Raw genomic sequence first — 12089 nt, 5'->3', positions numbered from 1 at the left:
GCCCACACACTGCAACGAAGAGTAGCCCCCGCTCACCACAACAAGAGAAAGCCTGTGCCCAGCAACGAAGACCCAACGCAGCCAAAAATAAATTAAAAAAAAAAAAAAAGGCCCAAAATCTACACACAGTTCATGTGGATGAGAACTAACTGCTGATTGTTGAATAAAGTTATAGGACTGCCTTCTCATCTTGATTTTCCTTTTCTAGTTGCAGGTAATAGGCTTGTATATCTTAAAGCAGTTCATAATTATAGGGTCATTTGGAGAGCATTTCCTAAATACTGTGCCTGGGCCGCTTCTCCCCGGCCCCTGGAGTTTCTGAATATTTGCACAGGGCCTAAGCAGGTATTGGTCTAAGGTGGTTTTGAAGTGCAACCTGACATGAGAATGACTGTTTCGGTAATTGGGACACTGGGGGTATAAAGTTAATGCTTTTACATGCATGTTTTGTTAATTCTGAGATAAACATTTTTCCAGAAAAAAATATAAAGAAGGAAGATTCAGGCTCTTACAGGTCCCATGAAATTGACAGAAAATTATCTTTTCTCTTAAGGTTCTCTTTCCTCCTCCCACGTCTCATGGCCCCTCCCTTGCGCTTGTACTGCAGTGTTCCCCAGTGCTCACCCTCCTCCTGTCTAACCTATGAGCTCAGTAGGCCTTTCCCCTGAAGTCTTTCTGGGTCCAGCTGTGCAGGTCCTCTGTTAGCACTGCACTGTCAGCCTCCTCTTACAATTGTTTATTTGTGTGTTTCATTTACCACCAGACAGCAAGGTCTTTGTGTCCAGGGCACGTGTCTATTCTGTGTACTTCTATGTCCCTGGGCGTCAGCATGGCGCTTGGAATTTATCTTAAGCTTGATAAATATTTGGTGAATACATGCATGATATTATTACCTAATTTAGTTGATTTTCTCCCTATAGCAGGGATAACAGGTCCAGACTTTCCATCCTCTACTCAAAAATCAGGTCACTGTTTTTGCCAACGAGTCTAATTATTAGTTAATATCCTTTCTCCTGGAGAAAGCTCCTACAGCATAAGCATAGTCTTTGGTTTCAACTTTCCAGAAGCTAAGTTTTATGGTTCACTTCATTAGGGATAGGAAATCTAAAACTCCACATTTCACCTTTGGCCCACCTATATTTTGCTCATTTAAAAAGTCTGTTTAGGGCCTCCCTGGTGGCGCAAGTGGTTGAGAGTCCGCCTGCCGATGCAGGGGATACGGGTTCGTGCCCCGGTCTGGGAGGATCCCATATGCCGCGGAGCGGCTGGGCCCTTGAGCCATGGCCGCTGAGCCTGCGCGTCCGGAGCCTGCGCGTCCGGAGCCTGTGCTCCACAACGGGGGAGGCCACAACAGTGAGAGGCCCGCATACTGCAAAAAAAAAAAAAAAAAAAAAAAAAAAAAAAAAAAAAAGTCTGTTTAACAAAGGTGGCCAACAGCTTACAGAATAAACTGAAGAGCACAGCTTCTTCTCACCCGTCGTGTCCACTTTGTGGACTGGAAATGTCGCAGAGAGGCTGGTATTCACTTGTCTACAAGGAGGAAACTCAGATGGTCTTGAACTCATCCAGTGCCCAGATGACCAGCACTGAATAGCCTGCCTCCATTGGAAAGAGGGAGAAGTTCAACTCTGGCCAAAGTGCACCCGGACTGTCCCATATGCCAAACAGTGGCGACTTTGCATTTTGTCACCAGCTGGTGCCCTTTGCCCTCTCTCTTTGCAGGTCCTGTCTCTGTGCCTCTCTCCCTCTTCATCCCGCCCTGGCTCCCTTTGTGCCCCCCAGAACATCAGAGCTGTTGTGTATTAATCTTCTGACTGTTCAGCATCTAGGGAGGCCACGGGCTGGGAGCAGGGCTCTCATTCACATTCAGGGGCCAGGCCCCCGGCATTCTTTGAATCCCATTAAGCTCGGAGGGAATGAGGCATGCATGAATTGAATGAGATACAGTATTAATTTTTGCAGGCAACTGCCCCATGAGCTGCCAAGACCCAGGCTCCGGGTGACCCAAGGGTTTTTAGGGAGGGACTCTGTCCCTGGATGGTCTAGGGGGGTGGGGAGGGGGAGAGAGAGTGAGAAAGATGGGGAAGGCAAGAGAGTGAGAGTGAGAGTGAGAGGCAGAAGGAGAGCGGGAAGCCCAGGGAGCCAGGACTCAGCATCCTCACGTTTGCACAATGCTCTGCTGGCTGCGGGGAGGTGATGGCAGGACAGCCTGCACATCAAGCCATTTCTGTCCCCTGCCCTCCCGCCAGCCTGAGCACCGCATTCATGACCAGCAGTGAATCTGTGAGTCCCTCCTGCCTTTTAGAACCTGAGCCTCACGCCTGCTGCACGGCTTGCTTGCAGCCCTGGGCTCTAGGGGCTGCACAGCCCAGGGGTTTGAGCTAAATCCTCTGCCTCTCCTCCTGTTACAAAAGGTGAGCTTGTACGGACACCAGGAAGTGCTACGTCTGTCCCCACACCTCAGTGTCGATAATCGCCACTTTTGTGTTCACTAATATGCATCTGCAGGCTAAGGAGCCGATGCATGCTGGTCTAGGTCTTAAGGATCTGGAAACAAGTTAATCATTGTGCCAACAAGCGATTTTTACTGCTTTATTTAAAAACTCAGATAAAATATGTACAAACTCACTGGACTATTAGGAGTTTTATTGGCCAAATATGTGGAAGCAATTCATCGCTGGTAGAGAAATTTCAGGGTACTTTGATAACGGTCTACAGTGTGGTTTTCAAACTCTTTTTAGAATCTTTGCTCAAAGGAGCACTCGTTAGCAGATGCATACGTCTATCTGCTCTGCCTTCAGAGGAAGGCAGGTAAGGCCAATGCCACCTGGCCTGGCCCCAGCCTGGGGCTGCTCTGAGGGGCTCTGCAGAAGCCCAGGCGTGATGCTGTAGAACCTGCCCTCAAGTCACTTGCTGTGCCCCGGCAACCAGCAATCATGATCTGATATTGTCGTGCTTGTTTGCTCCTTGTCTGGGTCTCCCTTTAGACTCGAAGCTGTGTGAGGGCAGGTGTCTTGTCTGCTGGCTCACTGCTGCATCCCAGCCCCCCAGCAGGACCGGCACATGGTGGGCACCCAGCTGCAACTCCTGAGTCCTGGAAGGGACTGAAGGCAAGAGACAGCATCTCCCAAAAGGCGTGATGCATTTCGAGCCTTTTTCATACTCTCAGAGGTATAAGTCTGACAAACTTGCAAGAAACATCATTTGAAGGGTTCATTATTTATATTGGCTTCCCTGGTGGTGCAGTGGTTAGGAATCTGCCTGCCAATGCAGGGGACACCGGTTCGAGCCCTGGTCCAGGAAGATCCCACATGCCACGGAGCAACTGGGCCTGTGTGCCGCAACTGCTGAGCCTGCGTGCCACCACTAATGAGGCCCGCAAGCCTAGAGTCTATGCTCCGCAATGAGAGAGGGCACCACGGTGAGAAGCCCGCACACCGCAATGAAGAGTAACCCCGCTTGCCGCAACTGGAGAAAGCCTGCGCACAGCAGTGAAGGCCCAACGCACCAAAAATAAATAAATAAATATATTATGTTTATTTATTTATTATATTTATTTATTTATTATAACTTCAAATAAATTTGAAGTTATTAAAGCTTTGAGTCAGCACCAAGACTTTGGGACAGCCCAGATGTACCGGTCTGCGTGGTACAGAGCATTTACTCTTTGGGAGCCAGACTAATTGGAATTTTCCTCTCTCCTTGCCATGTGTTACCTAGAAGAAGTGGTAACAGCTGTGCTCATGGAAACAGGCAGCAGAAGTCAAAGAGAGAGCTCATCTTAAGGAAGAAGTTTCTAGAGTTACCCATGTCCAAAGGCAGAACAGACTTTGTTGTGAGAGAGTGAGTTTCCCGTCACTGGAGGCGTGCAGTTCCAGGCTGGGTCCAGGCTACATCAGGAGAGCAGGAAAAGAGAAGCTGTTCGGGACTTCCCTGGTGGCACAGTGGTTAAGAATCTGCCTGCCAGTGCAGGGGACACAGTTTCAAGCCCTGGTCCGGGAAGATCCCACGTGCCGCAGAGCAACTAAACCCGTACGCCACGACTACTGAACCTGCGTGCCACAGCTACTGAAGCCTGCGTGCCCAGAGCCCGTGCTCCGCAACAAGAGAAGCCACCGCAGTGAGAAGCCTGCACACTACAACAAAGAGTAGCCCCCGCTCACTGCAACTAGAGAAAGCCCACACACAGCAACGAAGACCCAACGCAACCAAAAATAAATAAATTAATTAATTTAAAAAAAAAAAAAAAAGGGAAGCTCTTCAAGTGTTTTAGTGCAGGGACCCAGGCTGCACTGGGTGCTAAACTGTTTTACAATTTACTAGCTGTGTGGCCCCATGTTCAGTTTTGTTCTCTGTAAAAGAGGGATAATAATATATAATAAATATGTTCTCTTTATAAAATATATAATAATGTATGATAAGGCTGTAAAGAGGGTTAAGTGAGTAAAAGGTTTTGCATCATGCCAGACACATTGGAAGAGACCATATGTTATTATTATTGTTGCTACTCTTATTGTTGTTATCATCATGCAAGTGTCAGTGGGTGTTCAGACTCAGGGAACTTTAGACCCTCTTTGGGGCCCAAAATTTTGAGATCCTGACAGTTAAATGGAAAAGATGAGCCACTGGGAATTCACACGCTCTATTTCCAGCATCCAGATGACACACAGTGGATGGATGGCTGTGACGCTCGTTGGCCTGGAGTGGCCTAGGCTGTTGATGCAAAGGGGTCCCCTGCCTGTCTTCACTGCTGGTGGACATTCCCAGTGTGCCCTTGCTGGGGAGGGGAAGTGGGTGATGAGCAGGCCCAGGTCTCCTTGGAACTAATTTGATTGGGATAAAGTAGCAAAGCTGAGACGGTGCTGGTAGAAGGGGAGATACCTGGTAGAAATTCCATCAGCTTTGGGTCCTTAGAACTTTATGCCCTTAATCCCTTAACTGCATTCATCCACCGATTCTTTTATTCAGTGATTAATCTCTACTGATTATCATGGGTTTATCCACCGACGCTTCCTTCTCTTTATTCCTTCCTTGCATTCTGTCACTCAGCAAATAGGGTTTGAGCATCCTCTGTGTGCCAGACCCTACTGTGGGTGCAAAGGTGAGAGACAACAGACATGGCTCCTGTCTTTGTGGACACTGTTGTCTGCCTGCGGAGAATGATACTGATCAAAGAACCAGGCACAAGAATTTGTGATAACTGACAGTATTAGTGCTGGGAAGAGAAGATTCAGCATCTTTATCTGTGGATGGGGACTGGCCTGGGCAATGATGTTGGAGGATGCTGTGGGGACCCGCTTGCTGCAGGATGAAGAGGTGGTGGCCAGGTGGGTCATAGCGGGCAGATGTTCTGGGCAGAGGGAGAGCACATACAAAGGCCCAGTAGAGGAAGTAGCGTGGCTACACTTCCTGACTCACAGTTGCTAGGAATTTTCCTCTAAATTATATCTACACAGAGACTAACCACATGTGTATGGGAACTTAATATACAATGAAGGTGGCACCACAAATCAAAGGGACGGGATGGATTATTAAATAGATGGTATTGGGGATGTTTGCTCACTATTTGGAGAAAAATAAAAGTTGATCCCCAGCTGGCATGACATACAGAGGTGGAGTCCAGGTGGACTAATGGCCTCATGTGAAAGTTTGGGAGAAGATCCTTGTGCTGATTAAAACTGATCAGGGGCTAATATGTGGGACATACCAAGAACATGTGCAAATTAACAGGAAAAAGACAGGAACCTCCATGGAAAAATGAGAAAGTGTATGACTAGAAGAGAAACCCAAAAGGCTCACGGGCCGATGAAGAGATGCTCAATGATTTTTTTCCTTGTTTCCCTTCAGAGGACTCATTTTATCATCTCGTCTCCACTTTCCTTTCTTTTTCTGGACTGAGATTCTGCAGCACCTTAACTTTAGCCTTTTTTTGAAGACAAGAGACCCGGGATCCAGGGGGTAGTTGGGACATCGCCTCCCTACCCTGTGACTGAACACCTCGAGACGAGCAGTGATATGGGTCGGCCACCAGATGGCGCTCCAGACCTCCTCAGCTCAGAAAGCTCGGGAAAGGAAAGATTCTCCGGAGAGTACGGCCCATTTATTAGTAGAATGAGGAAAATCAGCCAACTTTTGAAATTGCCAGCCAGAATGAACAAAATGTTCCCCCCAAATCTGTAAGGTAGAATTCTGCTTCTGTTGCGATTCCTGAGTACCTCTCCAGGGCTTTCTCAGGAAGAATTCCTTTCGCTCCCCTGGGGGAGCCCTGAGTCACTGGATGTCCTGCCGGGCACAGGGTGGGGACTGGACCTTCCTGTCCCTGAGCGCTTAGGACCCGTAAGAGTGGCTACAGAGGAAGCAAGCTGGGGTTAAGGGAGCGCAAGAAGGCGGCCCCTTTGCTCAGAACCTCTGTGGGGCTGGGCCTGCCTCCCCGCCCCCCCCCCCCCCCCCCCCGGCTCTGGGCTCGGCTCCTGGATCCTCAGAGCCTTGCCTTGAGACCTGTGAGCTATCGGGGTTCACGGACACGGGTCGGGTCGTGTCTTTCGGGTACCGGGCTGCATCCGCTCGCCTTTGGCATCAGGGGCGAGTCAGAGGCTGTCACACTCTGCCTGGATCTGCCCACCCGAACCAGGGGCTTGCCTGGGGCGTGTCCTCTGCCTTGCGGGTGGAGCGGCAGGCTGGACAGGCCAGGTGCTCGAGGCTGAGGTCCCGCCCCCCACCAGACCCCACCCACCGATGAGGGATGGGAATTGGTGGATAAACTCCCAGCCTCCTCCTCTAGGGGGGCAAGAGCCCCCCAGAGCCCCAGTTAGGGAGCCCCAGCTCATCTACACACCCTCTGTTGGTCCCTCGTCCCACCATCTTTCCCTCTCTTTCCCTCACTGGCTTCCCAGGGTCACCTCCCAAAGAAACTCCTTGCACCCAGATCCTTGCTTTAGGTTTGCCTTTAGGGAATTCAAACAAAGAGAGCAGGAGAATCAGGTACATTTGATAAGCAGCTTAGATGTTTTCAGAGTGCAAATTACAAGAGAGAAAAAGAAGAAGCAGGGTTTCCCTGGTGGCGCAGTGGTTGAGAATCTGCCTGCTAATGCAGGGGACACGGGTTCAAGCCCTGGTCTGGGAGGATCCCACATGCCGCGGAGCAACTAGGCCTGTGAGCCACAACTACTGAGCCTGCGCGTCTGGAGCCTGTGCTCCGCAACAAGAGAGGCCACGATAGTGAGAGGCCCGCTCACCGCGATGAAGAGTGGCCCCCGCTTGCCACAACTAGAGAAAGCCCTCGCACAGAAACGAAGACCCAACACAGCAAAAATAAATAAAATAAATTAATAAACTCCTACCCCTAACATCTAAAAAAAAAAAAAAGCATAAAGAGAAAAAATTAAAAAAAAAAAAGAAGCAGATGGAGAAAAAGACCCCAGTGGACCTCCAATTGCCATGAGCTAATCCCAACTCTTCACTGTTGCAGGCAGTTGTTCTAAGGATCCCTTGTTCAAAAATCCAGTTACTTTGGGCATGCAGAAACTTCAAAACTCTTTTGAAGACCGTCATTGTGAATGAGAAATCCACGTTTGACATTTTCAGTTGCCTCCACTCTGCCCTGCGAACAGGGAACCCCCCCACTCAGATAGCACCCGGACTGTGAGCCTGGCTTGTAAAATATTAACCAGGTGATATTCTTTCCCCTGAGCTCATAATGGCTTCTGATATTCTGATGCCAGCATTTTGGAGGCACACAGAATACAGAGAGATGAAAACCAAGGGGCAAAGCCGCCCCAGTTACATTTCAGAACCCTCTGGATGTATTCGTTTGAGGAATTCAGCACCCAGCTCAGGCAAACCTCTTAGCAGACAGTGTTGAAAGAGGTTAATGGTGGGTTTGTATAGGTTGCTCTTGCTTTATTTAGGTCCCTGGAAATGCAAGTGTCAGCACAAAGTATGTTTATGGTTCCATTAAATCACCAGGAAAAAAATATCAAGACAGTTGTAAAAAAAAGAAAAGCAAGGTTGGATGACTCAGCCTGAATAAATTAAGAACCAAATTTGATGCAAAACTTGGAATGAGCCAGGAGCCACTCCATTCTCCAGCATATTGTTGAAAGCTTATGAACCCCTTTCTCTCATTTTCTCTCTCCCTTTCTGTCTCTCTCTCTTTTTTTTTTGGCTGGGGGAGGTGTTGGTTTCTAAATTTCTGGTGACCAGCCACCCTTCTTTCTAAAGGCCCATAAAGAGGAATTTGTTAAATGTCTTTCCCGTGGAACTTAATAAAAAGGTTCTAGGTAGAATATTTTCCCTTCAAGATGAGATGCATTGTGCAAACAAACAAACATACAAAAAACCCCACCAAAAACATTTGGAAGAGTTCTGAGTATGTTTACAATAATCTGTACACACCTCCTTATATTCTACTGTCTTTATTTGATTCCTATTAAAATGCTATGGCTACTTGGACAAAACTATAATTCGAAAAGATAGGGAACCCTCTTAACTGTTGGTGGGAATGTAAATTGGTGCAGCCATCATGGAAACAGTATGGAGGTTCCTCAGAAAACTAAAAATAGAGTTGCCATATGAACCAGAAATCCCACTCCTGGACACATATCCAGACAAAACTATAATTTGAAAAGACATATGCACCCCTACGTTCATAGCAGCACTATTCACAATAGCCAAAACATGGAAACAACCTAAATGTCCATCGACAGATGAATGGATAAAGAAGATGTGGTACATATATACAATGGAATACTACTCAGCCATGAAAAGAATGAAATAATGCCATTTGCAGTAACATGGATGGACCTGGAGAGTATTATACTAAGTGAGGTAAGTCAGAAAGAGAAAGACAAATACCATATGATATCACTTATATGTGGAATCTAAAATATGACACAAATGAACTTATCTAAGAAATGGAAACAGACTCAGACATAGAGAACAGACTTGTGGTTGCCAAGGGGGAGGGCAGGTGAGGGAGTGTTGGATTGGGAGTTTGGGATTAGCAGATGCAAACTAGTATCTATAGAATAGATAAACAACAAGGTCCTACTGTACAGCACAGGGAACTCTATTCAATATCCTGTGATAAACCGTAATGGAAAAGAATATGAAAAGGAATATCTATACACACACACACACACATATGTATAACTGAATCACTTTGCTGTACACCAGAAACTAACACGACGTTGTAAATCAACTCTACTTCAATAATAAAAAAAAAAGATGTTATGGATGCTGACACACGAAGAGTACAGACAGTACAATTCCATTTATATAAAGTTTAAAAACTGGGAATAACTGACATTTGCTGTTAGACATCAGGGTCGTGACTGTTCTTGTGTGTATGGGCAGTAAGTGGGAGGGAACACAAGGAGGGCTTTGGGGTGCTGGTCGTGTTTTGTTTCTTGATGGTTACATGGATGTGGTCAGTTTGTGAAACTTCATTGACCTGTGTGCTCATGATCTGTGCACCTTAAAAAAATTTTAAGTTTATTGATCTTGCCATACAGGTTAAGTTAAAAAAATGTTTTTCACTCTTGCTAAGTGTACCAGTCCCCACTCTCCTGCTCCACTGGGAATCTTTGCTGCGCCGTGGCCAGGCCCGAGACCCGAGTGTGATGCCTCCTGGGATTCTTTGGCAGGGACAGCCTACCTGCGACCTTGGAGCCGTAGGCCACTCCGACTCCGCAGATGTTGTTGTTGGCGACTGCAGAAACTTCCCCAGCGCATCGGGTCCCATGGCTGCAGAGAACAGTAAAGACAAGTCAGATACAGGGTCAAACGACTTGGAGAAGATCCCTTAAATTCTATCTATGGTTCTTTTCAATGGTTCAGTTAACCCGGAGCCAGCCCAGGCCCCCGGATTTTCCATCTGTGTCTCTCTTTTCGACCCCTTCCAATTCCCAGCTACCCTTCCTGACCTTGGTTTGTTTCTACCATGAAGAGTCTTCTCAGAACATTTTCAACCTTGAGAGGTGATCTTTAAAATTCGAAGTGTCTTACTGCGGAAAGCAGTTATAGGCTTTCTGTGAAAAGGAGACACAATCTAAGACAGGTTGGTGCTGGTCAAAACAGCTGATTTTTTTTTTTTTTTTTGAAGCGCTAGAATTGTGGGCTGGTGTTTATTTTCAAGGCTGGTTCTGTCCACAGGCAGGTAATGAATGCTGCCTGCCAGTTGTGGGATGAAGGTTATTTACCTTTTTGGATTATAGCGTCCTTTAGGACATACTGAATGCTACAAATCCCCCACCTTCCTCTGGAACCAAATACACGCACACTGGCAACTGTTTGCATTCAATTTCGAGGGGTCCACAGAAACTTTGAGGCCGACCAGATTAAGAATCCCAGGCATCTATTAGATAATCTTTCTGAAGTTTGCCGGCCTTACAATTCTGAGCAAGGCCTTCTCAGGGCTTATGTTCTAGAATGTTCTCCGCAATAGACACTGGAATTTCATTAACTTTTCCCCTTTTGCTCCCTTTTCCGTTACACCAAAGGAATCCAAACAGCTCTCCCCTTGAACTGGGCCGGCCTGGTGGCTGGCTTGGACCCATGGGAGGCAGCGGGAGGATGCCCTCTAGTCTCTGGGCCAGGGTCCGTACAGAGGAGCTTGGGCTACAGCTGAGGCCACGCGGGGAGTGCAGCCGGGCAGCCCCCGTTGTTCCAACACCTCAGGTGAGGCCCCTGGAGGCCTCCCTCCCCCAGACCCAGCCAGGTTACCCCGTCAGCAGCACATGGAGAGAGACAGGTGCCCACCTAAGTTGCAGGATTGTGAGCTAGATGTTCTCTTTTAAGCCACTAGGTTTCGGGGCCGTTTGTTAAACGGCAACAGGGAACTGAACCCCGCATAAGCTCGAAGTCAATCAGAATGCCGTGTTTTAACCCCAAACAGCATTCAAGAGGAGGAGTGGTCCAATGTACACATCACTGGAAACAGCCAGCCCCAACCTGAAAGTCCATCCTAATGGCCCATGAAGCAGCTAAATACGAAGTCGGCTGCAAAAGTGTCAGCTTGGCCTGCAGAGGGATGGTGGTGAGGGCTGGCTTCCCCCTCACTATTCACACGGCAGGTGCAGGAAGGGATGTGGGGAAGGGGATTTATTGGCTGCGTAGCCCAAGAAGTCCTGATTTCTGCAGTGTAGACTCTCTGCCACATTCTCTTAGGGCAAGCAAACTCACACCCGCCCTTAAAAAATCACATTGGAGGACTGAAAATATACACACATATTTTCTTTCTCTATATGAGCAAAAGTGAATCCTGCCTCCATGAAGGCTACACATCTCACGGACTCAAAATTCCCTTTGGAACAAGAATGAAATCTGTATATGGTGTCTGAGGAGACCTCGTCGTGACTGCAGAGGCCAGCCCTGTGGTCGAAGCTCTGTGAAGACCCCACGTGCTGACTGAGTAAACCCCTGTCTTCTTGCCTGTAAGTTTTTGGTAGATCTCATTTGAGATTTTTGAGAAGGGACTTAGTTATGGTTTAACTTGATGGGAGAAACTACCACGGACGTGGCTTTCATGGCCCCCATCTTATTCTCAGTGCTGAAGAAAATGGTAAATAAAATTCTGAAAAACAGCATGGAAGTATACACACATGTATCTATATGAAGTGAAATATATACATACACATTTTATATTGATTAGTATGTAGACTTGAAATGTATATATTTAAGTATATAGTTGTACTTATATCTACTTATGTGTTTGTAATTATATACTTCTATATTCATATATATATATACTTATATATATTCATATATATATATACACTTATATATATTCATATATATATACTTATATATATTCATATATATATATATACACTTATATATATTCATATATATATACTTATATATATTCATATATATATACTTATATATATATACTTATACATTATATATAATCCACATATTAGATATTTAAATATATAAAATACACACCATGTTAAGAGGACATGCATATACTTTATATATACACACATATATATTTAAAAATGGAACTTGTGCGGATACTGATTAAATTTGGCTGGCTCCCTTGCTGTTTGGTTCATGCTGAACAAATAAATATTTGATTTTTTTTTTTT

At 46.4% G+C, this 12089-nt stretch overlaps 1 protein-coding gene across 2 annotated transcripts in view; it reads right to left on the bottom strand.

The window, feature by feature from the left end:
• Positions 1 to 12089, bottom strand: part of PCSK2 (proprotein convertase subtilisin/kexin type 2) — a 224587-nt gene that overhangs the window by 30117 nt on the left and 182381 nt on the right. For both annotated transcript variants that reach the window (XM_060078026.1, XM_060078027.1), the window contains one exon: positions 9656 to 9744. In XM_060078026.1, coding sequence (XP_059934009.1) covers positions 9656 to 9744 — 89 coding nt within the window. The remainder of the gene's footprint in view (positions 1 to 9655; positions 9745 to 12089) is intronic.

Source organism: Mesoplodon densirostris, chromosome 16 (assembly GCF_025265405.1).
Source record: "Mesoplodon densirostris isolate mMesDen1 chromosome 16, mMesDen1 primary haplotype, whole genome shotgun sequence".
Classification (NCBI taxonomy): Eukaryota; Metazoa; Chordata; class Mammalia; order Artiodactyla; family Ziphiidae; genus Mesoplodon; species Mesoplodon densirostris.
The sequence above is the reverse complement of the archived record's forward strand: the minus strand, read 5'-3'. Positions and strand labels throughout refer to the sequence as shown.